The sequence below is a fragment of the Myotis daubentonii genome, chromosome 8 (genome assembly GCF_963259705.1).
Source record: "Myotis daubentonii chromosome 8, mMyoDau2.1, whole genome shotgun sequence".
NCBI lineage: Eukaryota > Metazoa > Chordata > Mammalia > Chiroptera > Vespertilionidae > Myotis > Myotis daubentonii.
Window position 1 is genome coordinate 39882437 of NC_081847.1, and position 24672 is coordinate 39907108.

Below are 24672 nucleotides of genomic sequence, written 5' to 3' on the forward strand. Positions count from 1 at the left end.
AAAATGGGCCAGCTGTGGGGGACAAGGCCATCGCAGCACTGTCTTCAGCTTTACCCTGCTCCCCTCCCTGACTCAGCCAGCCACTCTGGTCCCTAGTCATCCCTCTAATATACAGTGCTGCATAATGTTGCGAGATCTCTGCACATACCATTCCCTCTGCCAGTGCCTTCTTCCACATTTACCCCCCATTCACCAGTCAACACCCGCTATTCCTTCAGATCTCAGCCAAAGCAACGCCTCCTCTGGGAAGTCTTCCCTGACTCCCTGTGTGAGTCACTTTACCCCCTGTTATATGGCTGGCACCATCCTATGGACTTCTAGTTAACATCTAACATACTAGCAATTGAACATTTATTTCCTTGCGTATTTGATTATTTCCTCCTCTGGACTTATGCTCAGCAAACACTGAATTAATGAATGAATCAACAAACGAATGAATGAATGAAGTACTCTCTCTGTGACAGAAGATACATGGATATGCCCCAGCCCATTTCCATTCACCAAAGGCTACAGTCCATGTGAAAGGAGCTCCCAGTATTGAATTTGCACAACTGTGTTTAGCCACTGTTCACAATGCTGCCTCTTTCCCATTCCATAGTCACCTTGATGATTGACCAGGTTGCTGGCATTGACTACAGTTTAGTAGGAGCTCCCCAGGTGACCTCCCAAGGCCTGGACACGCCCTTCAGGGTAAGAGATTCTGGGTAAAGGGTCTTGGAGCTGAGAACTGGCAGGAAATCAGCTCCACCTCTCAGAGTCAGCTCCTACCCTCCCTCTCCAGTCCACCTGCCTGTCAGTCCACATCCTTGACCAGGGTCCACAGTGGGCAGATGTGATACTCAGCACTGCAGAGCAAAACCTAAAACAAGGTTTCTGAGCCAACGTGGTAAATCTCTCTGGAGTCCAGAGAGAGCTGAGCTTGAATCCTGGCTCTGTCCCTTATGTGGTGGGGAACCTTGTAAGAATTAACCTCTCTATTACATTGGAATACTAATAGTCTTCTCCATAAAGTTGCCATAGGGATTAAGTGAGATGTGTATGAAGTGCTTAGCAAGTGCCTGGCACATAGCACATGTATAGGGTAGCATTGTTATCACTATCTGCCCACGCCTATAGTAGACTGAAGAATGGCTCTCTAAAATGTCCATGTCCTGGAACAGAGTGCGGAATCTCAGAGGGAAGGCAGGGGAGGGTGGGTGGGTGGGAAATGATCAACCAAAGACCTTGTATGCATATATGCATAACCCATGGACACAGATAATAGGATGGTGAAGGCCTGGGGCGTGGGGCGGGGGCAGGCTGGAGGGGATCAATGGGCATGTCCTATACCTTGAAATCTGTAAATGTTACCTTACAGCCCTAGCCAGTTTGCTCAGTGGATAGAACATTGGTCTGTGGACCGAAGGGTCCTGGGTTTGATTCTGGTCAAGGGCCCGTACCTCAGTTGCAGGCTCCTCCCTGGCCTGGGCCCTGGTCAGAGCTCATGCAAGAGGCAACCAGTCGATATGTTTCTCTCACATTGATGTTTCTCTCTGTCTTTCTCTCTCTCTTCCACTCTCTCTAAAATCAATGGAAAAATATCCTCGGGTGAGCATTAAAAAAAAAAACAACGTTCCCTTACCTGGCAGAAGGGATTTTGTAGGTGTGATTAAATTAAGGGTGTTGATGACAGGATTATCCTGGCCTGTTGTAATCACAGAAATCCTTATAAAAGGGAGGTAGTAGATAAGAGACAGAAGGCAATGTGACAATGGAAGCATGAATTGGAATGAAGCAAGAGGTGATGCAACAGAAGGACCTCTGGAAGGTAGAAAAGAGAAGGCATGCAGGTGGCCTCTGGAAGGTAGAAAAGAGAAGGAAGCAGATTCGCCCTTGAAGCCTCTAGTAGGAGAACAGCCATAATAACAGCTTGAGCTTAGGCTTCCGACCTCCAGAAATGTAAGGGAATAAATCTGTGCTGATTTAAGCCACTAAGATTAGGGAAGTTATTACAGCAGCCGTAGGAAACTAGGACACCCCCTCTTCATACCAGTCTCCTCCCCCCGTGGGTTGAGCCAGGCCCTGGAGTGCCACGCCTTCCAACCTTATTTCTTTAACTAACACGTTTGTGCTTCTTACTATGTCCCAGATGCTGTTCAATATTAACTTCTTTAAATTTCCTATTACCTCCCACAGTGGGCAGATGTGATCCTCAGCACTGCAGAGCAAAACCTAAAACTTTTAGCCTCATCCCCATTTCACAGGTGAGGAAGTTGAGGCACAGGCAGTTAGCGACTTGCCTGAGGTTGCAGAGTCAGTAAGTGGCAGACCAGGGCTCCAACCCATACTGTTAAGCTCCAGAGTCCATGCTTCTCACCACTGGCTGGGCCTCCTGTCCTATGTCCTGAGCCTGAGTGAACACAGGACGTATCTCCCCACCAAAAGAGGGATTTCAGGCAGCTGTCAGGACCTAGATGTTGTGGCGCCAGAGGGAATATTTCGGGACCCCCAACCACACATTCTGGAGAGAAACTGTTCCCCCCCGCCCCCTGCAACCCTTCCCGCCCCCCTCCTGGCCACCTCCCAGGCACAGGAGGCCTCCCCCAGGCAGGCTTTGGATGTCTCTGCCTGACATCCTCTCTGGAAGGAACCTTGGGTGACTGATATGTCCTTCTGTCTCCAGGGTGAATTCTTTGGCCGAAGCCAGCACTCCCCAGTCCCCTTTGATGCTCCTCCCATCAGGCTGCCCCAGCAGCATGACCACATGGCCTACTTTGCAGTGTCCCAATATGTCTTCAACACGGCCAGCCGGGTTTACCACCAGGCTGGGCACATGAACTTCACCATCCGAAATGAGGACGTGAGTAGGGGATGGAGGAGGATGGGGGTCCAGGAGAGAGCATTAAGTGGTACTGTAGACGCACTCTGGGTGTCCTCGGAAGCTAGGGGAAGAATGTGGAACTTGGAGCCTGCCCAACATGAGTGCCAAGCCAGGCTGTGCCTCAGTTTCCCTGCGTGTGCACATGGACCCCCAGGGGTTCTATGAGAGCCTGTAAAGAGCTTGTGTCTGTCACACAATACACGTTAGCTATGATTAGCAGGAATTTACAAAAATCAGACAGACTCTGGTGTGTCAGAACAGGTTCTCCAAGCAGCAGATGCCAAGACAGCATTAGACTTATAAGAGTTTTATTAGGGAAACACCTGTGAAGGGTAAAAGAGAGGAGGAGGAGGAGGTGGGAGAGCCCCCAGACTGCGATGCGATGTGGTACCATGTGCTTTTTCAGACCTGACCACAGGCGATTACACTGGGGCAGGGCCAGTGCTTGTCAGTCTCAGCTCAAGCCCCGCCCCACTCCCGCTGGAGACTGGCATATCAGCATTCCTAGTCTAGACACCTCCGTTCAGAGGTCTCCTTATGGGTGGGGGAGGAGGGGAACCTCAGCCAAGACACTGTTCATGTGCCTCCGATGAGACCTCTTCCTGGAGGACTCGAAGACAGTTTTCTTCAGTCTCAGTACTCAATACTCTTCTACTTGGGGCCCTTCCCTTTCTCCTCCACCTCTTCCCCCTCAGTCCACAGAACAGCAGGGGCCTTTTGTTCAGGGCTCCCTTGGCAATAAGATGACCCCCCAGCCCATCTGCATTGGTACATCTGACCCTCGAAGATGCCATGCCACAGGGGAAAATGGACAATGGGGGTCGGGGAGCGCCTTTTCCTGTTGGTCTCGCTTATGCTACCACTTCGAATCCTGGCAGTGATCTGACAAAATTCTCCAGCTCTACCACCCCCCCCCCACCCCCCCCCCGCCATGCTCCGCAGGGGCTGGAGCCGCCTGGGAGAGCGCGCCTCAGGTGTGAATGGTGTGGGGCCTGAATGTGAGGCAGTGGCAGCCAGCTGCCCTCCTCTCTGCTGACCCCCCTGAAGGGAGTTCTGAGCAGCACAGCTCCAGAGCTTATGCAGTGATAAGTGCTATAGGAGCTGCCCAGGTAGAGAGTGGGGATCTTGAGGGAGGAGAGATGATGGAAGGTTGGCTAAGAACAGGTGTAGGCAGGGTTCCCCAAGCTGAAAGATCAGCAAGTCATGAGGTGGGTAGAGAATGACACCACAAGAGATGGTGAGAAACAGATTTTGGGGGAAGCTATATCTGGAAGCCCACTAAATCCAGATTGTGGTGGTGATCAGTCCTCATTGGTCTTTTAGGGGATCATCCTGAAAAATAATAAATAACAGTAACAGGCATTTATTAAGTACATTTAGTATGTTCCAGGCACTGCACTTGGTGCTTTCTCCACATACTGTCTCATTTAATCCTCGCACAGCCTGTACAGCCAGTGCCATTATTATCATCCCTATTTTACAGGTACAGAACCTAACCGAGTTTCTCAGCGACCACTCAGCTAAAGAATGGTGGAACCCAAGCTGTCTGGCCTCTGAGACCACGACTTTCATCACCACGATGTCCTGCTTCTTAAGCAACTCCCTGTTTCTTCTGCTGCAGAGTCCCCTGGACTTTCCAACTCACTTGCACACCAAATCACTAGGGGCTGTGATTCCTCAGGTAAGACCTCTGCCTACTCATCATAGAGGACAAGGCAAGCCTCTTGACCTAGGCCAGTGGTCGGCAAACTGTGGCTCGTGACCCACATGCGGCTCTTTGGCCCCTTGAGTGTGGCTCTTCCACAAAATACCACGTGCAAGCACGCACGTACAGTGCGATTGAAACTTTGTGGTTCTTGATCAGCTGCCTCCTGCATGCCCCACACTGGGGATTGAGTTCGTGACCTGGGCATGTGCCCTGACCAGGAATTGAACTGTGATCTCCTAATTCATAAGTTGACATTCAACCACTGAGCCACACCAGCTAGGCAACCATCTATTCTTACTGGAACATGCCCATTGGGGTGTCTCACCCATCTCACACACTTAACCCGAGTGCCCTTTCCAACCACACAGCCATCTATTGAAAAGGAGTTCTGGAAAATACAAGTGTCTCCATCCTGAGATATTTCCACTGCTGATTTCAGGCCCTTAGAGACTGAGCCAGAGTCCCTCCATTTGTGTTCTGCCCTCCCCTGAGTCTCTGCCCTTTCTCCAGCTGGCCAGGTTGTACCCCAATACAGAGCTAGAACTTGAGATGTCACCTGAATCAGCTCCATTCTTGATGTTCACCCCTGGAAATGTTACCTGCATGCCAGTGATGAACATCCAGGCATTCGCCCTCCTGCCCAACTCTTCTAACCGCAAGCCACTCTTCCAACTCAGGGCGGTAAGTCTGATTCCGGCTGGGGCAGCAAAGGGTTATGTCTGCCATGGGTGTAAGCCCCTCCCTCAGCTGAAAGACTAGGAGGCTGCACAGCTGATAGATGCTGGAGGCTATTTATTTCCACTGGCGGTGTAAGTGGGCCTTGCAATTCTGATCTGAACGCCAGGCTTCCCCAGGCCTCTATACCTCTATATATAACAGCCTAATCCAGTGGTCGGCAAACTCATTAGTCAACAGAGCCAAATATCAACAGAACAACGATTGAAATTTCTTTTGAGAGCCACATTTTTTAAACTTAAACTATATAGGTAGGTACATTGTTATTAACTTAATTAGGGTACTCCTAAGGCTTAGGAAGAGCCACACTCAAGGAGCCAAAGAGCCGCATGTGGCTCGAGAGCTGCAGTTTGCCAACCACGGGCCTAAGCGACCCTTATGGTGAAACGACCAGAAGGACCGGTTGCTATGATGCACACTAATCTCCAGGGAGCAGATGCTCAATGCAGGAGCTGCCCCCTGGTGGTCAGTTCGCTCCCACAGGGGGAGCGCTACTCAGCCAGAAGCTGGCAAGCGCAGTGGCAGTGGTGGGAGCCTCCCCCTGCCTCCTCCGCAGTGCTAAGGAGCAGGGAGCTGGGCAGTAGGGAGTGAGCAGGCGGGCGGTAAGGAGCGAGGGATCCTGGATTGTGAGAGGGCCTCTAGGCGGCAGTTGGACATCCCCTGAGGGGTTCCAGACTGCGAGAGGACTGCAAATTTCGTGCACTGGGCCTCTAGTAGTTAATATCAGAGTTTCAAGAAACCTTAAAAGTCATTCACTCCAGCTGAGTTGAAAATTTTAGCTTTCTCATTGCTATGTTTGTTATAAAAAATTGTTTAAAGCATAACCCTATTTAAATTGTTATAAATGAAAGTCATCAAATTATATTTTTAAAGAAGATATAAAATTTAAAGAACTCTTAAAATAGCAATACTCTTGCTGTTGATTTATAGATTCAACATAACACCTATCAAAATCCCAGCTGGCTTTTTTGCCAGATAACAAGCTGATTCCAAAATTCATATGTAAATTCAAGGGACCCAAAATAGCCAAAACCATCTTGAAAAAGAAAAATAAAGTTGCATAACTCATACTTTCCTATTTCAAAATGTACTATAAAGCTATATTAATCAAGATAGTATGGTACTGTGCAAAGACAGATATATAGATCAATGGAATAGAATTAAGAATCCAGAATTAATTCCCCATATTTATAGTCAATTGATTTTCAACAAGGGAACCAACACAATTAAATGTGGAAGAACAGACGTGCAGGAAATGGTGCTGGGGCAACTGTACATCCACATGCAAAAGAATGAAGCCAGACCACCATACACAAAAATTAACTCCAAAAGGATCATAGACCTAATGTGAGAGCTGAAACTATAAAACTCTCAGAAAAAAATATAGCAATAAATTTTCATGACCTTGGGTTAGGCAGAGCCTTCTCAGATCAACTCAAAAGCATAAGCAGCAAAATAAAAAATAGGTACATTGGAGTTCATCAGACTTAGAAGCTTGTACTTTAAAGGATAATGTTATGCCCAGATTTCAAGATCCCCCAAAGATCCACCAAGGAGCCGAGTCCGATGCAAAAGCATAGAGCCTTTATTCAAGCTGAGCTCGGACCCTCTGCCTACACCGACCCAGTGGCAGGATGCGAGAGAGCCCCGAGTCTCTAAAGAACAAAGATTTTATAGGGCTTGGGGTCGGGGGGTGAGGTCTCACTCAGACCACTGATTTGGCCGATTCCGGTTGGTTGAGTGAGGGCTGGGGGCTAGTGATGCAAGGGCAGGGTGTAGCTAGGGTCTGGTTACACAAAGACAGGGGGGTGGTCATCATACTTTTGGCCTTGGGTTTGTTCCCCTTGCATTCCTATTGGCTGAGATAAGGGCAGGCTGAGTAACTGATACATTCTGTGGCTTTTTCTTGGAAGAGGGGTCAGGGATACAGCTATCAGTCCCATTCTGTCCTTTCAATACCACCATTCTAGGAAGTGAAAAGACAGCCCACAGAATCAGAGAAAACATTTGCAAATCATATATTTGACAAGGGCTCAGTATCTGACAAGGGCTCAGAGATTCTCTGAACTTCCTTGATAGTCTGCTCCAAAGTCATTCTTATAGGGGCAGTCTCCCAATTCGAATACTCTGAGTCTAGTTTGGGCTTAGTACCTCTTCTTCTTTTTTGTTTCGTGTGTGTGTGTGTGTGTGTGTGTGTGTGTGTGTGTGTGTGTTAATCCTCATCTGAGGATATTTTTTCCCCATAGCTTTTCAGAGAGAGTTAGGGAGAGAGAGACACACACACATTGACTGGTTGCTTCCCACACATGCACCGACCAGGGGCAGCGAGTAAACCAGCCATCTAGGTACATGCTCTTTACTGTGATTCAAACCCAAGACCCTTGGGTTCCAGGGGCAACGTTCTAACCATGGAGCCACACCAGACAGTGCTTATTTGCCCCCTTTTTATGCTTCCATTAAGATGGAAACCTCAGCCCTAGATGGTTTGGCTCAGTAGATAGAGCATCAGCCTGCGGACTGAAGGATCCCAGGTTTGATTCCAGCCAAGGGCACGTACCTTGGTTGCAGGCTTAACCCCCACCTGTATGCAGGGAAACAATCAATTGATGTGTTTTTCTCATGATGTTTCTCCCCTCCTTTCCACTTTCTACAAAAAAAATCAATGGACACATGTCCTCGGGTGAGGATTAACACAAAAGCATACACAAATGGATTTCTCTTTCTATCTCCCCATCCCCCCTCAAATAAATAAATAAAATAATAATAATAATAATAATTTTTTTTCCCGGGGTCTTATCCACATCTACTAGGGTTCAGGAATCTGGAGAAAGGGCTGTGGTGCAAATTAATAAAGAGACTAGACATGAAATATAAATTTGGGAGGCATTTGGGGGGAACCAAGGGAGGCTTAGCTTTAGTAACTAAGTTCCCTGAATCTCAGGACCCAGGGCTTTTTATTCACACATTTTGCCCTATAGCAAAGCAGATATACATATCAAAGGTAAGGTTTGGTAAACAGTAAAAGATTATCAGGTTGGGGGAACTGCCTTCGGCTGCCTGGCAGCAGGCAATAATATATGCAGATCTTCAGCCCTGCTGAAGCCCCGTGGTTCATCAGCCTTTTGATGAACTTCTTGCATTTTATTACGTCTGCTGGAATTTGCTTCCAGCAATTTTCTAAAATGATGGAAACCTCAGAAATCTTAGCTCACCTTTCTTAAAGTTAGCTATGGAGCCACCAACATCCTGCATCCTCAGTCCATAATGCCCTGTCCTCCTCAGTCCCACATCTGGCCGCGGTTTCTATTTCTGGAGATTTGTCTCCTGGGCTGGGAGCCAACACGATGCCTACTTAGCCTGAGAATCTGGGTGATGTCCTTTTGCTTTCTAGAGAACTGACATCTCCGCCACCATCAGTGTGAGCTCCGGCAGGGTCCTTGGCTCATTGACCCCAGGAAGGTAAGAGGCCACGGGTGTGGGGAGCACAGTGTGTGGAATGGGTGGTCAGAGCATCTAGTCTGGTTCACTGATAGGGCTGGAACTGGCCCTTGGAAACAGGAGTCTCCACTGGGGCTGTCGCATTCTCTAATCTGGCCCCTCCAAAAAATGCACATTGACAATGCCTCAGGGGAAAAGCCAGAAGCCGAGAAAAGCTGTCAGGTACCAGAGGTCACCTTCAGGTTCCCCATCACTATGGGCTCCTCACTTCCCCTCATAGGCACCAGTGAAGGAGCTGAAACTTCTGCAAAGAGAGTACTTAAGAACAATAGTCCAGTTGGAGAGGGTGGGGCTTGGAGCTGTATTTGCAAGGACTTTACATATAAGATTGAGAAACACTGTCAATATTACACATCAGAAATTGCAGGTTTAATTGCAGGATGGAGGATTAAAGGTGCCCCAAGCCACTACTTACTGTTCCTTTGTTCAGGTACCCAATCAATAGGCAAGTATTTATTTAGTCAAAGTTCGGGCTTTGGATAGCAGAGACTATACCGCCCCCCGTGGTTGGCACTTGCCCTAGTGGTACTCTCTGTCCAGAGCTCTCACCTGGGCCCCATGTCTTAGCTGCTCTGGCTGCTGCTCCCTGCTGAGGTACAGGTGCAATGGGTTCATCAGAAGAACAAATTCCTGGCCTCAGGTTTAGATGTCTGTTGGCTGATAAAATGCCCTAACCCCATTCAAATGAACATCTCCGTAAGAGGTCTTTGAAAAGAAAAGCTAGTCTAGCCGATGTGGCTCAGTTGGTAGAGCTCCCCATGCACAAGTAGGTTACAGGTTGGATTCCCCATCAGGGCACATGCCTGGGTTGCGAGCTTGATCCCCAGTATGGGGCATGCAGGAGGCAGCTGATCAATGTTTCTCTCATCGATGTTTTTCTCTCTCTCTTCCTCTCTGAAATCAATAAAAACTTATTTTTTTAAAAGAGAAAGAAGTTAATGGTGAGCTTTTGGAGGTCCCTGAATTTGAGTTTATGCATAGACCTGGCTTGGGGAGTGTCTGCAGTGTCAAGGAGGAGAGCCAAGAGCCTGAGACTGAGGAGACAGCAAAGTGAGCAGAGGATCTCACCCAATAATTTACTCTGGAATTATTAAAATGGCTCTTCCCCATGAGCAGAAAGCAGAGATCTGTCCAGGGTAATTACTATTCCTGAACAAGGGAACCAGGTCAGCAGCCAAAGGGAGCAATGGGGAAATCGGTGTTCGGCTCTTACAGTGACAGCAATCCAGGTGCCGAGTCCCTCTGCCTTCCTTCACTCCAGTGGCTGCCAGCTGCCTGCCATTACCATTTGTGGTGCCTCTCTTTTCCGTTTTTTTTTTTTTTTAATGTATTTTTTAAATTGAACTCTAGAGAAAGGGGGAGAGAGAAACATCGATGTGAGAGCAAAATACCGATTGGCTGCCTCCTGTATGTGCTCCAATTGGGGAGTCAAGCCCACAAGAATCGAACTGGCAACTTTTCAGTGCACGGGACAATGCCCAACCAACTGAGCCACACCAGCCAGGGCCTCCTCTCCATTTCTATTGTCTATTCTCATATTATACAAATAATCCATGCTCATGGCAAGATAAAAAAAGAGAATTAAAAGTCTAAACAAAAATCACCCATAATCTTGCCCTGTAGAGACTATTACTCTTAATAGTTTCATGTTTCCTTCCAGTCTTTTTTTATACATTTATATAACTGGAAACATATAGTGCATTACTTCTTATATTCCACTTTCTCCAGTTAATATGTATGTCATCATAGTTTCTTCCAAGTTATCGAAGGTGCTCAGATAACACTATTTTTTAATGCCACTTCTTAAATCACAGCGCATGCTGAAAGCCTTAAATTGCAGAGGAGCTGGTGGGGGCCCAGCCCCTGAAATGCCCTTGCCCATAGGGACTGCACACCCCACGGCATAAGTGTGAAAAAGTATTAGCCAAGGCCTGGAGTGACCATGCTTCTCTCTTCTCCACACAGTAAGCTGAAACTGGAACTGAAACACTCCGACATCGGTTTCTTCAATGTGAGTTGTTTTCTCTTCAGTGTTTCTTGACTGTCTTGCCCAAGCAGGGAATCGTGGGGTTCAAGAAGTGACAAAGTCCCAGAAGAAGACGCACCGCAGTCTTGCTGGAAATGAGACACCACATCTGAAAGTTAACCGGCCAAGAGAAGCATTGCCTGAGGGCTCAAGAGGGGACAGGACAGGGACATTGAGAGTATGAGCTTTGAAGGGAGGTAGATCCAGGCTCCTAGATCAGCTCTGCCACTTGCTAGCTGTGTGAGCTTAGCAAATCACTCACCCTTTCTAAGCCTCAGTTTCCCTGTCTGTAAAATGGGAATAATAGCGTCTACCTCAAATGGGGGCTGTAATATAACATGGGCCAATGAATTCAGTAAGACACTTTTATAAAATGTCTCACATAATAAGCTTTCAACATATGTTCATTATTGTAATAATAGTAGCCCACATCCACAATCCCTGATGGTTTTCAAAATTGAGATTTTTTGAGATAATATGGGGCATGTACATCATTATATAACAATTCCAGCAGGATCTAGGGCAGCACTCTATAATCAAACACATTACTATTTCTGCCACCAAATTTTTAAAATATTCACACCAAGTAGATAGCCCTGTGACAGTTGTGGTCATTTTGCCTTAAAATGAGCTTGCATGCAGTTAAGGGGAATGAAGTTCAGAGATTTGGAGTTTGGGGGGACTGTGAACAGGGAGCTGTTTAACTGTGGTGCTGACAGGACAGTCAACCTCTACTTTGTAAGTGGAATGACATGTCGATGTGCCCAGAGGTGGGGGCAGATGCTCTTTTCTTGGACTCATTTGATCCTTTTGCTCTGGCCCCTCCTGTTCTAGGTGCAGTTGCTGGAATCCATCTTCAATTACTACGCGTCCTACATTATATATCCTTCTCTCAACGGTAAGAATAGCTGCTACTGACTGCCACGTGTGAAGGCTGAATTCTAGCCTTTCTGTAGCATTTATGGTTCATTTAACAAACTGAGCCTGTCTTCTGTGCTGGCTGGGGTACTGTCCCTCACAGAGTTTGCACTTGGTTGGGAAGGCACACGTGTAAGTTGATAAATGCCACAACAGGAGGAAGCACTGGGGGCTGCAGGAGCTAGGAGGAGGCACTGAACCTCCTAGAGGTCACCCCAGGAGGTGAGGGCTAAGTTGAGTCCAAAGCACAAGGAGTTAGACCCAAGAAGAGGGAGCATTCCAGGTGGCACGTGGAGAACACCTGGAGTTAACACCATGGGTGCTGAGCCAGGTTTAGGACTGTGGTCCTTGGGGATGAGTCCCTGGATAGAAACACTGCACGGCCCAGCCCTGGCCACTTTGGGTGACGATTGAGGAAGGGCTCTTGAAGGGACAGAAGCCCAGGAGGCTGTAGACTCCTAGAGGCTGCATTTCCCAAGTGTTTGCCTGTGTGTACCACTCCCCCCCCACCCCACCCCCCAAAAAAACACACACAGCCCCGAATCCAATAGTCTCCATTTCAGGGGCCCACTCTCATTGGCCAGCTGCAAATGCAATGTCTGTGTCTCCACGCCTCCCAGTGTTTTCTGTCCTGCCCACTCTCTGCTGTTCATCTTCCAGCAAAGCTTGAGAAGGGCTTCCCACTCCCTCTGCCCAGGGACACCTACCTCAGCAGCTTGGAGCTCCAAATCCACAAGGTCAGTGAGAAGTGGGGCCTGGTGGGGAGCTCTAAGAACGCCTGGGAGGGCTGCTTTCGGGTTGATGGATATTAGGGGGAGTTCTTAACTCCCACTTACATCCTAGACCTAATTTTCATAGTAAAAATGAATTTTGGAGTATAAATGGCAGGTTTTGATGATCTGAAATCTGGGCTTCATGTGCAATAGCTCAGTCCTCAATAATTCAGGTCCAACATTAATTGAACATCTACAATGTGCAAGGTCCTTAGCCATGTATGGCAGAATGTACAAAAGCGTCAGATCAGATGCAATACTTTTGGGTTGAGGAGAGGCCACCTGAATAAGCCCTAGATGCCCTTGGTGGAGTGAGGGTCCCCCCTGGGCACTGACCAGCCCTCCTACCCACAGCAGCAAGGGTTGGTCCTGGGGAAAAACTGGCCATGCCTTCTAGTGGCAGGAACTTATCAGGGCAGGGGACAGGGACCATCATAGTACAACTTACGATATAAATCCAGGACTAGTTTGCAATGTCTTCACTGTTCCTATGTTCTTTTAAAAAAAACGTATCGATCCTATTTTTTACTCTAAGGTAATCCAGGACTACATTCTCAGAAATTATGTGAGGGGAATAGCTCAAGCAGCACCTGAGTATACACTCTCCTCCTGGGAGGAAACATTTTGGAGGAGAGTGGTTATGGATGTCTTCCAGAAACCAGAGCTTAGGATATGCAAATAATTTCTTGGGGGCCAACAGCTGATAAGGACAGTTTTATTTTAAAATATATTTGTATTGATTTCAGAGGTGGAGAGGGAGAAACATCAACGATGAGAGAAAATCATTTATCGGCTGCCTCCCCCACACTGGGGCTCAAGCCTGCAACCTGGGAGTGTGCCCTTGACCAGAATTAAACCCAGGACCCAAGGTTGATGCTCTATCCACTGAGCCAAACCAGCTAGGGCAAGGACAATTTTATAAAGACCTCCTTTAAAAAAAAAAAACATATATATATATATATATATATATTATTGATTTTTTTTACAGAGGAAGGGAGAGGGATAGAGTTAGAAACATTGATGAGAAACATTGATCAGCTGCCTCCTGCACACTTCCTACTTGGGATGTGCCCGCAACCAAGGTACATGCCCTTGACCGGAATCGAACCTTGGACCCTTGAGTCCGCAGGCTGACACTCTATCCACTGAGCCAAACCAGTTAGGCCTAAAGACCTCCTTTTATAAAAGCCTAAGGTCTTGGTTTCTGCACTTACTGGGTTTTTATTTGATAACTTGCCTCTCCCTATGAAAGTTTCCCTTTCAGGAAGTTCCTATGCAACTCAGATAATGGCCTTTCTTGTCTGCCCTTTTGCCTTCTCTCCAGAACTTCTTGTTCGTAGGGGCCGACATCGACTAGATTGAAGACTGAGGAGCACCTGTGGCTGGAGGGGACACACCACAGCTGGACTCACCCTGCCTGCCCTGTGGGGCCCAAGTAGCTGTGACCATTTTGCTTCCTCTTTCGAGTGTCCCTGAGTAACACAGGCCCAGCCAGGGCCTTGGGTAGGTGTTAAAGGGCAAGGCAGAAAAGGAAGCTTGGGGGCAGAGTGGAACATGCCAGTCATGAAGAACGCCTGCCCCTGCAGTAGAGGCCAAGGTACCAAACTCAGGCAGGCTAGACAGCCTGAATTCTGCCCCAGCCCAGCCAATGTGGTTTCTACTTCAAATGCAGAAAGTGGATCATTAACTCAAGCCTTTCATCATGGCCTTCGGGACATCCTCATGTACAGACCCCTCTATCTGTAAAATGGGATTAAAAATTCATGCACGCACATCCTCACATTGTGGCAGTTTTTTATTTTAAACCAAAGATCTCCAAAAAGCCTGACCCTGAGGACACCAGGGTCCAACAGCAGCTGCTTCATTCACCCTGCTCCCACCTTTATTTTACACCCCAGATAAGTTAACCAACTCGTCCGTTTGCCTGGGACTTACCTGGTTTTAGCAATTCAAGTCCCTCGTCCTGGGAAACCCCTCAATCCCAGGCAAACTTGGACAGTTGGTCAAACAGCAGGCCATTTTTTATGAGCCAAGCCCCAGAACTCCAGGACACCCCACTTTCTCTGACATCAGCATCGTCTCTCTAGTCCACTCTGTCACCAGCCACCCTTCCAAAGCCTTGGCCTGACTGCTCCTCAACACCTCAACTGTCATGGGTCCTAAATCTGAACCAAGTACCATGCCTTGTTCACCTCCTAGTCCTAACTGAACACTTCAAACAACTACTCGTGCCACGCCTCAGGAGAGTGAGAACACGCCAGGACTGAAAACGAGATCTGGCCCGTGACCCACTTTCTCCAGGCCCAGCCTTGCTGGCACGTGGCTTGATGCTGATTTAAAAGGCAGACAGGGCACGGTGGTCAGGTTTATTAAATGGGTGGTGGAGGAAAGTGATGAGCAGCTACAAATTCAAGAGAAAAATTCTTGGCTACTAAAGTCATTCGGGCATGGATGAGGGACATGGGCTGGCCCTCTAAGGGTGCTGCTGTCAAGAAGCAGAGCTGGTTGAAGTGGACCCCAAGCTTCCCTCTGATCTCTTGTGTGGAGTGAAGCTGTCCGTGATGCTCTGAGTGGGCAGAGGGGAGAGCTGTGGTGAGGCTTCATGTGGGGACCTGCCTCTCAATTCTTGGCCCCTCTGGTCTCCACAAACACCGAGAGAATCTAAAAGAAAGGAAGGTGAGTCCAGTGGTTTGGAGCTCGCATCTGCATAAACACAAAACAGCTTATCCTCTAGCTATCGGTTCCCAGCCCTTGGCAGTAACTCACTTTGGTGAGAAATATCAGGAAACCCAGCTCCCAAATCATCCCGAGGGTCACTGGTTCATGGCCGTGGGACTTTCTTCAACAGTCTGTGATCTAGGGCTGGCCTAGGAGGAAGCATACAAGCATTCAGCCTCTAGTGCCATCTTCTCCCCAAGCGACATCACCAAGAGGGCCCCGATCAGCCAGGCCCAAGCTCCCAGTGTATGCACACCAAACTAGGTAGCACCTGAACGGAAAGGGCAATAAAGGAAAACAACTTAAAATTAAAAGCCCACTTTTTATAGGAAATGATTTTCTTTCAAGTGGTTCATGATGAGGACAGCTGACCCAGATAAGAGTAACCCTCAAGAGGACAGCTCGGCCCTCCGTCAGGGGCTTTGACACAGGTCCCACGGCACCCTGAACGCCACCTTCAGCGGCTCCCACATCGAATTGTCATTATTTATCTGCCTGCCTGTCGCCAGGCCCCAGCAGCAGTCATCCTATTCTGCAAAGACCCGCTTTCTACGACCCAGCCAAAAAAGGCAAATAAAAGATAAACCTCCAGCAAGACTTGTTAGATGCCCAGATCTTTGAAGATCAAGACTGCCCGGCCCTGCCCTGGCCAGTGTGGCTCAACTGGATGAGGATCATCCCATGCACTGAAAGGTCGCCAGTCCAGTGTGTGTGGCAACCGATGGATGTTTTTCTCTCTCTCTCAAATCAATAAAAACATAAAAAAAACAAAAACAAGACTGCCAGACCCACTGAAAGCTAAATGAAAAAACATCATCAAAGCCTCAACACATTACATAAGCAAGCCCCAACTCAGTCCACGGTTGCTACCCCCACAGGCATGAATTACCAGGTGGGAGTGGTGGTGGTGATAAACTGTCTTTTCAAAATGGTCACCACTGTCCACTAAATCCTCCAACATGACTGAGGAGCCCCAGGCCTGGTAACCAGGCTGTGGGACAGGACAAGCCTCTGATGCAAAAGGGGCAGAGGGCAGGTCTGGAAATCTCACGTTTATTAGATGACTGCCTGTACCAGGTGGCTCACATGTATTATTCTCACTACTTTCACATCATCATGAGACATATGGCAACAGACATGGAAAAACTGCATCCCACCCTCAAAGACGAGCGACATGAATGCCAACGGAAGAGCACCTGGGAACTAGACAGGAGTCCTCTGACCAAAAGTGGGGACCGATGAGAAGAATACCTTGACCTCTCCTCCAACTCACCTCAGCCAAGACATGCCTTTCAGGGGCACCATGTTGCATCTCCTGAGTCTACAGAGTGAAGGCAGCGCCACAGCTGTGTGCCTCCGACAGAACACACCTGCACGGAACAAAAGGCAGAAGAATGGTTGACTCCATGTCTGGGCGTCCAGTCAGCAACGCACCATCCTAACAAGAACCAGAATGCAAGCCGCGGTTCGAGTCTACAAATACAGATTCCAAAGATCCACAGGCCTGAAAATGTCTTCTCTAGTAACACCCAGGATCACCCTTTTCAAGAGAAACCACAAAAGCACAAAAAAACCATGTCAGCGAAAGGAGAATAAATAGTCAATGTGCTTGACTCTCCTCTGTGACTGACAAGAAAACTCCTCAATCTTCTGGTAGATTGTGACAATACAAACTGATTCGGAATTGATAGAACCCCTCTTTGCCACTACACTTGGCCCCCAACTTTATTTTTTCCTCCATTAATTTGATATTACCTACGGCTCCTGGAGAAGCAATATAGTCGTGCTCAAGAGTCAAGGAGCAAAAACACACAAACACCACTGGCTGTCTTGAATAATGTATTATTATGGATTATCCTACACTCCTATAAATTTATAAAGCAGAACCCATGAATTATGCATGTCCTTCAGCACTATCTGAATTTACTCCACTGTGAGGTACAAATGTAAACACATGGACTGGTTTCTGGGGAGTGGATCCTTAACTTGAAAAGACAGAGTGAAGCCACAAATCAGAGGGTAGCCCAGTCACTCTATCACATGAGGTCAGCGAAGAGAATGGCAGGAGGAAACAGCTAGTGTGCGAAAGTTCCAGGGTTTGGAAGGGACGGCCGGACCCTTCAAACACGGGGAAAACTCCTTTCAGCAGTCCTCTCCCTGCACTACCAATGACCAGGGCACAGCAGCCCACGGTCACTTTCGAATGCAGGAGCAGAAACGGACAGTCAGGGCGGGAGGCTGGTACCAGGGGCACGGCTGAGACAGGAGGGCGGCCCAGCCGAGCAGAACCCCAACAGCTTCTGCTGCGTCCTGCAAAGACCCTCTGAAATCTCTGCCAGAGCCTAGACACTACCAGCATAAAAAATTAGAAATGCTTTAGCGTTGGGAAAGATCAGGATCATGTGGTCATGACACCAACATGTAAAAGAGTTAAAAACCTTCTCTGCTACCCCAGCTGTGATTTTCAGATGAAGAAGTAGAGAGACTAGGTCACAGCTGGATAGGTTCAGAGGTGGGACCAGAGTCTCTGGCGTCTAAACCTACATGCTTTCCATCACAGCACCTGCTGACACTCCGGCACTTGGCAGGGCGATGGCCCAGGGAGCTCCTTACCCAGGCAGGTTCCTAGAGGCCCCTCTCTGTAGGCATGTGAAGGACTGCCCAGAGCAGGGACACAACTGTGGACTCACGGATGCCCCCTCTACCTCCCTTCCCTTACATTTTCATCCAAGTCCCAGGGAATATGCATGTGACTTTACAGATGTAAAACAACAAATTCCAGAAAATGGTCCAAAAAACTTACCTCAGGACCCCATGGTCTAGCGCCCGGCTGATATGGAGACTGACATGAAGATGGCTGCCGTCTCCCATGGCACCTCTGCACCCGCAGACCCATCTGCAAGGGACAAGCCATCAATGGGCACTCGTAGCAGGCCCCGGGGCACAGAACACGGCACAGTAGCTAGCAGATTAGAGCACCGACAATGCGGGCTGTTACCATGAGTACCTGAATGGCCACACTGCCGTCGCAGGAACAAGAACAACTTAACTCCAGGAAGGGGTCTACAGATCGTCTGTGATCATGAGTAACATCCGTGTTATCCTATGTGCCAACTGTGATCAATTTGTTGCTAACAAGTCTATGTTGAAAGGATGCCAAGCCCAAGTTTTAGGGAGGGTGCCATGGCTGACTGGCAGTGACTAGTAGGGATAATCAGGTAAGGGAAAGTCCCATGTCTACCATCTGGTTTAAGAGTTGCTTACATATATATCCTCAACTGTATTGTGCTTGGCCCAGCTCTATTATTGTTCCCCTAACCACTCACAATGGGATGAGCCTCATTCTGTTATTTTGCCTTGTTTTTGTCCAGGTGCTATATGTCAGCCACTGAGCACAATGCAAAACAAGACTGAGCCACTGCCCTCAAGATCATCGCATGGGGACATGATAAACAAGCCAACACTTCCCAGGTGTAATTAGCACTAAGAGGTGGGGCTGGGGATGTGGGAAGGGGTGCATGTGATGGGGAAGGAGACACAGAAAGGTTCCAGGAGGGGAGCTCTAGGAGGGGAGCGACTATCCCTCAACCATAAACTCGGTGCGGCAGGGCAAAAGGGACTCTTCAAAGAGCCACACAGCATCAGGTACCAGGAAGTAACACAAATTGCTGGGAAGGTATGTCCGAAAGCGCCAGGGTTTGGAAGGGACATGGGTGGACCCTCCAAACACGGGGAAATGCTTTCGCAGTCCTCTCCCTGCACTATCAATGACCAGGGCACAGGCAGCCCACGATCACTTTCGAATGCAGGGGCCGAAAAGGGCAGTGAGTGAGGCGGGAAGGGAGGCCACTGCCCGCAGCCTGAGAAATGGCAGAAGTGAGAACGGACCAGCAGACAGGTCAATGACCAGATTACAACCTAAGATTACAGAAGCCACGTCTGACTGTCAGGGATTACTTACCAAGTCCCTGCCAGAGCTGAGAGTTAAAGGGAAGATTAACAGTAGGTATACTGAGAGTCCTTGAGTTCCGGAAGACGGGGTGTGAGTGGTCCCAACACTGAACATTAGACAGCATTCCCACTCAGGCTCACAGAGAGCACCGCTGGTCGCACATACATCCAGGCTTGGCTCTAAAACGCAGCCCCCTGTCCATTCCCACACACTGTTTCCTCTCATCACAGGAGCCTTCACCAGGGGCTCTCAGAAGAGGGCCGGGACCTGTGCCTGCTGGCCCCAGGGGTCAAACCCATGAACACTGGGAAGCAGCCTTCGCCTGCGCCCTCACCCCCCATACCTCTGGCCTATTAGCTAGCCTGCACAGAACTTGAGCTCCAGAGAACCAGACAGGGCATCACTTACCTGGCATCTCATAATCCAGGATCTCCCTGAGGACATTTCTCATTCATGGGACAGCAGTCACATGACACTCCTGCAGGGGACAAGAACCCAGCAAGTGAAGGGCCACTTGGCACTGCTTATATGTCCAGAAAACCATCACGCTCAACAGAAAGCCACTTGGGGAATCCAAGGGTTAGGATATGAATGCAATGACAGCCTGTCTCCCTTGAACCTCAGTCTGCTTCATGCTTGGTCACTGCCACTCACCTAAGGCTGTCCCCTTAGGAAGGGGCAAGAGTGGGTCCTCTGGAGATGAGGAAAACCTTACAACTTTTCCTTTGCCTGCATTACAGGACACAGGCACCCTCACTCACTTCAGGCACAGGCAGAGAAAAGGACACAGAGCTGGCCAAACTGGAGACCATGGCTCCACAAGCAACCCATGCATTGCCTGAGGCAGGACCCCTCTCATTCTCCCTGAAGGCCTCACAGAAACCAGCTCTGAGCCCACACGCAATAAACCAGACACCAGGGGCCTGGAGGCCTCTAAAAGGTGGTGGGAGGGCGGAGGTGTGTGAAAGCGCCAGGGTTCGCAAGGGACGGGGTGGACCCTCCAAACACGGGGAAATGCTTTCGCAGTTCCTCTCCCTGCACTATCAATGACCAGGGCACCGGCAGCCCACGATCACTTTCGAATGCAGGGGCAGAAAAGGGCAGAATGAGCCAGAAAGAGGAGCCCATGTAAACGGCCAAGCCCAGGATCCTGAGCTCTATCACCACTCCGTATAGATTCCATCTCCTGTCATCAAAAGGGTCCATAGGTCCCGCCCGCTTGGCTCAGTGATTGAACATCGGTCACTGGAATCCGGGTCACGCACATGCCCAGGGTGCAGGCTCGATCCCCAGAGGGGAGCATGCAGGAGGCAGCCAATTATCATTGATGTCTCTCTCTCTCCCTTCCTCTCTGAAATCAATAAACATGTATTAAAAAAAAAAAAAGTAAACTTAACCAAAGTTTCACAGATAAGGAGGGACTGAGTCAGGATCTGAACCTCTCTGGCCCCCAAACCCAGCCCGGTCTACACCACCAGGCCCCCGGGCACAAGAGCTTGGCAAGGCAGCTCCCGGAGCCCAGGTGCACTCCAGGACCACCCGCTCCGCCGGGGCAGGAAGGTACAAGCCCGGAGTTCAGGGGGCTCAGGGGCAGCAGCACTTACCCGGGGGGCAGCCTCACCCTCGGGCCACAGTGCGGGCGCACCAGGCCCTGGAGAGGAGGGGCGCTGGCTGGTGCAAAGGCCGGCCGAGGGACGGCTGTCACGGCCTCCAAGAGCCGGAGCCCTGGCCTGGGCCGGGAAGCGCAAGGGGGAGGCTTTAGTGCAGAGCGGGGGCCGCACGCCAGGCTCCGGGCCCTGGAGCACCCCGAGTCTAATGCTCGGCCAGCAGGTCGGTGAACGGAGGTCAACACTTCCCTTTAAGGTTATTAAAGGGGAAGAATTACGGTCATAAGAGCACCGTGAAGGCAACAGACGAGTGGCTCCGGGAGATTAAATGCCGGGGCAGAGAAGATCGGGAACTTTGTCGCCCCTCCGTTCTGGCCGTCAGCGGGCACTGGCCTCCCCCGGGGCGGGTGAGCGCGGGGATCGGGCGCCCGCACCGGCTCCGAGGCAGCGGTGGCAGAGGGCGCGGCACCCTTTTCTCCAGGGCACGAACCCGGAGAGACCCACACCCGGCGGGAGAAACGGGCACCGGAGTGGGAGCCGGGCCCAGACTAGAGCTGACCTCCGGCCTCGGGTTCCCGATCCTGGAAGGCGCAGACCACGCGCCCATCGCTCTCCGCAGTGGGCTCACCTGGGTGCCGCGACCAACGGCTCGGGACGGCGGCGGAGAGGGCCGACACTGCGGGACGGCGTGGATGTCCGCGGATTTCGGGAGGTGGCCTGGGTCGACTGCAGACGTCAGCCACGCGACCAGGACCCTCCTCCGAATGCTCGTCGCCGGCGGAAACGAGACTGGGGCGCGGGCTGCGGCCCAGAGCGGCGCCTCCCGGGACAGAGCCCGCGAAAGCGGTTCTAGCGCCCCCTGGTGGAGCGGAGTTCAAATTCTGACTCTGGAGGGATAATTTCCCAAAACAGTCTGAAATTAGAGAAATAACATTCTATTTGTTCTGAAGGTGTTCCTTGAAGGTGTCATTAATATGTAGAAACTAGAGGCCCAGGGCACGAATTCATGCACCAGTGGGGTCCCTCGGCCTTGCCTGTGGGATCAGGCTGAAACCAGCTCTCTGACATCCCCTGAGGGGTCCCGGATTGCCAGAGGGTGCAGGCCAGGCTGAGGGAACCCCACTGATGCACGATTGAGGCTGAGGAGGGATGCGGGAGGTTGGCCAGCCAGGAAGGGACTGCGGGAGGGCTCTAGGGTGTGTCCAGCCCATCTCATTCAGTCCCCATTGGCCAGACCCCAGCAGCAAGCTAACCTACCCGTCTGAGTGTGTCTGCCCCCTGGTGGCCAGTGCACATCATAGTGGCTGGCGACCAGTCGACTGTCTGCCCCCTGGTGGTCAGTGGACATCATAGCGAGTGGTTGAGCTGCCTTAGCATATCATTAGCATATTACGCTTTGATTGGTTGAACAGCCGACTGGTCAACCAGACACTTAGCATATTAGGCTTTTATTATATAAGATGATCACTCTTCCACGTGAGGAACTTTTATTAGCAGGATCTCGTTGTTCACTGTGTTTAGTTTGGGCAATAGGAATTTGTCTGAGTGACCACTGTATTCATAGCACCAGCTTTAGTGGCTGGCACAGATGAACAAATGAGTGAATTCTGTTCATGTATTTATTTGGCCATCACCAGTCTAAAATATTGTCTGAGACTGGACTGTGAGGGAGCTTAGAGGGGTATGCAGGTGCTTTACCGAATCTCGTCCTAAAATTAAATGGGATAAGAGTCCTTGAAGCAGAAGGGACTTGATCAGATTTGCATAGTGGCAGAGAAAGCAGAGGTCCTGTGCTCCAAACATCACACTAGACACTGGCCTGGGAAGGGACTCATGGCTCCCAAATCTCACAAGCTCTGGCACTGTCTGCATCCCAGGCCAGGTGTACCTCTCAGACCTGGGGCAACCCTGCCACTAACTCAGCCCACATTCTGAAGTGTAAACAGCGCACCCTTGGCTCACAGTCAGATTCCTGGTGCTCACTACGTCAGCACAATGCAGAAGCCCAATCCAGATGTATGCAACCGAGAGAAAATGGGGCCTCTGGGCTTGAGAACACTCCATATTCAGTGTTCTGGGAGAAGTTGCTGGGATTCTAAGACTGTGAAAAAATGAGGGGGGGGGGGGGACCCTCTGTGATGGGGAGAGACCATGGGATGCTGTGGCTGTGAGGACACTGGACAAAGGGGTCAGGTATACACACTTGTGGCCACTCAGCCTGCTGCCCTCTCCTGCCTCCTGCTCTTGCTCTTACTCTCCGGGCAACCTTGGCTAAGTTGCTGGGGTCCAGCCCCAGCAGGTCCAGGGGTCCCCAAAGGTGTGGACGGAGTCAGTGAAGAAGGAATGACACAGAGGCAGTGTTCAGGTGATCATCATAGCCGGGTTCTCTTGTCAGGATCTCCAGCCAAGTTCTGTAGCCAGTTCTCCAGCCAAGTTCTGTCTAGGATCTCTAGCCAGGTTCGGTCACCAGGTTCTAGTCAGGTTCTCTTGCCAATTTCTGTAGTCAGGTTCAGTCCAGGATCTTTTGCCATGTTCTCTCCAGCAAAGTCCTTCTGTCTCTAGAGAACGTTCTGTGTAGGTTCTGTGCCTAGGCTCTGTCTCTCTTGGTCCTGTCTTCCAAGCCCTGTGTTCTAAGTTCTGTCTCTTTCTGTCTTGTTACATCTGTATTTATACCAGTTGATTCAATCCTATCAATCTCTATTACAAAGGTTAGGGCGTTTCTTATCAACATTCCAGGGAGTAAAGATTATGTAGCTTAAGCATGATTGTTTGTAGTGATTAACTACCCGCCTGGCACTTAGTTAAGGAGTTTCATCCCCTCCCTGACTTCAGGGAAAAATTCCTACCTGGGGAAACAACCTTTCTCGGAGAGGTGACCTTGGTTAAAACACACAGCGCTAAGGGGAGCAAACATATTAAGAACAGTATGCTATATACGCCAGGTCCCTTGAAACAGCAAGGATGGACCGGCTCCCGGCACTAAGTGACCTAACTTCCCTACCTAGCCTTAGTTTTCCTTTCTGAAAGATGGGCAGAATCAGAGCTCCATCCTCACAGTGTTGCTGTGAAAATTAAGGGAAATGATTCATATCAAGAGCATACCAAAGAGAACATGGTGAGGCGTGGTAGTTGCAATACTTTAGTACTTCTGAGAAAGCTGAGGGCTTCTGTCACTGTGAGGACCCTGTGGGATTATTTTTGAGGCAGAGCAAGTGTGCTGTTTGAAACGTCTAGTGGGCCAGACTTGACATTTAAAATAATTGTATGGAAGCTGTGTTCCCTATTTTTAGTGATTATAAGACTTACTACCTAAGAATGGTCAGAAAAGCTATGAGGCCTGCCTGATATTTCTCTAGGGACAGGAGAAAGATACTTCTACTTAGAAAGTCTAAAGAGGCTGGCACACACAAAAAAATTAAGATTACATACGAGGAGTCCTGTTTTCAACATACTGGTTGCATCAATAATGGATTGGGCTGTAGCTCTGAGGCCAGCATTCCACCAATCTAGAGTGTGTGACCTCACAGTAGCTGAGAGAGCCCCTCCCCTTGGGGGAAATGAGACCGTGGGCTGGGCAGATTCTTCCAAGAAGTTGATGCCCAGGGTCAAGGCTGGAAGTCAGCAACTGGCCCTGTGAGGCCTGCAGGAGCTCCAGGCTCCACCCCCCCACTAAGAATGATCAGCATGCTGGAGACCTCACTGTGCCTGTCCATCCTCCTCCTTGCCTTCTTACTGCTCCTCTGTTACTGCATCTTTCGGAGGCAATAGGCTCCGGCTCCTGCAGTTTGGAACTGAGGCCTAGGAGAAGCCTTGACCATTCCAGCCCCCTGGGGTTTCTCAGGCAGGTCGGGCTCTCCCTGAGCTGCCTCATGCCCTG

At 49.7% G+C, this 24672-nt stretch overlaps 1 protein-coding gene, 2 long non-coding RNA genes and 3 other non-coding genes across 13 annotated transcripts; 2 read left to right on the forward strand and 4 right to left on the reverse strand.

Annotated features, from left to right (window-relative positions):
- The first annotated feature begins 606 nt into the window (after positions 1-606).
- On the forward strand, positions 607-5327 carry LOC132240192 (lipopolysaccharide-binding protein-like). Its single transcript, XM_059707512.1, has 5 exons — positions 607-690; positions 2663-2839; positions 4344-4541; positions 5079-5249; positions 5316-5327. Exons 1-5 carry the CDS (start codon positions 607-609, stop codon positions 5325-5327), a joined length of 642 nt encoding a protein of 213 aa, XP_059563495.1.
- A 3366-nt stretch (positions 5328-8693) lies between these two features.
- On the forward strand, positions 8694-11714 carry LOC132239619 (uncharacterized). Its single transcript, XR_009454095.1, has 3 exons — positions 8694-8762; positions 10767-10812; positions 11662-11714. It is a non-coding gene; the product is annotated as an uncharacterized LOC132239619 (long non-coding RNA).
- A 2581-nt stretch (positions 11715-14295) lies between these two features.
- On the reverse strand, positions 14296-21598 carry LOC132239618 (uncharacterized). Of its 8 annotated transcripts, XR_009454093.1 has the most exons (7): positions 21424-21591; positions 19597-19666; positions 18244-18376; positions 18040-18132; positions 16510-16606; positions 15285-15385; positions 14296-15179 (listed from the first exon to the last, which is right to left on the reverse strand). It is a non-coding gene; the product is annotated as an uncharacterized LOC132239618 (long non-coding RNA). The 8 variants fall into 8 exon arrangements; XR_009454089.1 differs by having other exon boundaries at positions 15285-15507; positions 18040-18376; positions 21424-21598; XR_009454091.1 differs by having other exon boundaries at positions 18040-18376; positions 19597-19751; positions 21424-21595.
- On the reverse strand, positions 17316-17447 carry LOC132240348 (small nucleolar RNA SNORA71). Its single transcript, XR_009454271.1, has one exon. It is a non-coding gene; the product is annotated as a small nucleolar RNA SNORA71 (small nucleolar RNA).
- LOC132240345 (small nucleolar RNA SNORA71) lies at positions 18916-19047 on the reverse strand. Its single transcript, XR_009454268.1, has one exon. It is a non-coding gene; the product is annotated as a small nucleolar RNA SNORA71 (small nucleolar RNA).
- Positions 20147-20278, reverse strand: LOC132240347 (small nucleolar RNA SNORA71). Its single transcript, XR_009454270.1, has one exon. It is a non-coding gene; the product is annotated as a small nucleolar RNA SNORA71 (small nucleolar RNA).
- Positions 21599-24672: the final 3074 nt, after the last annotated feature.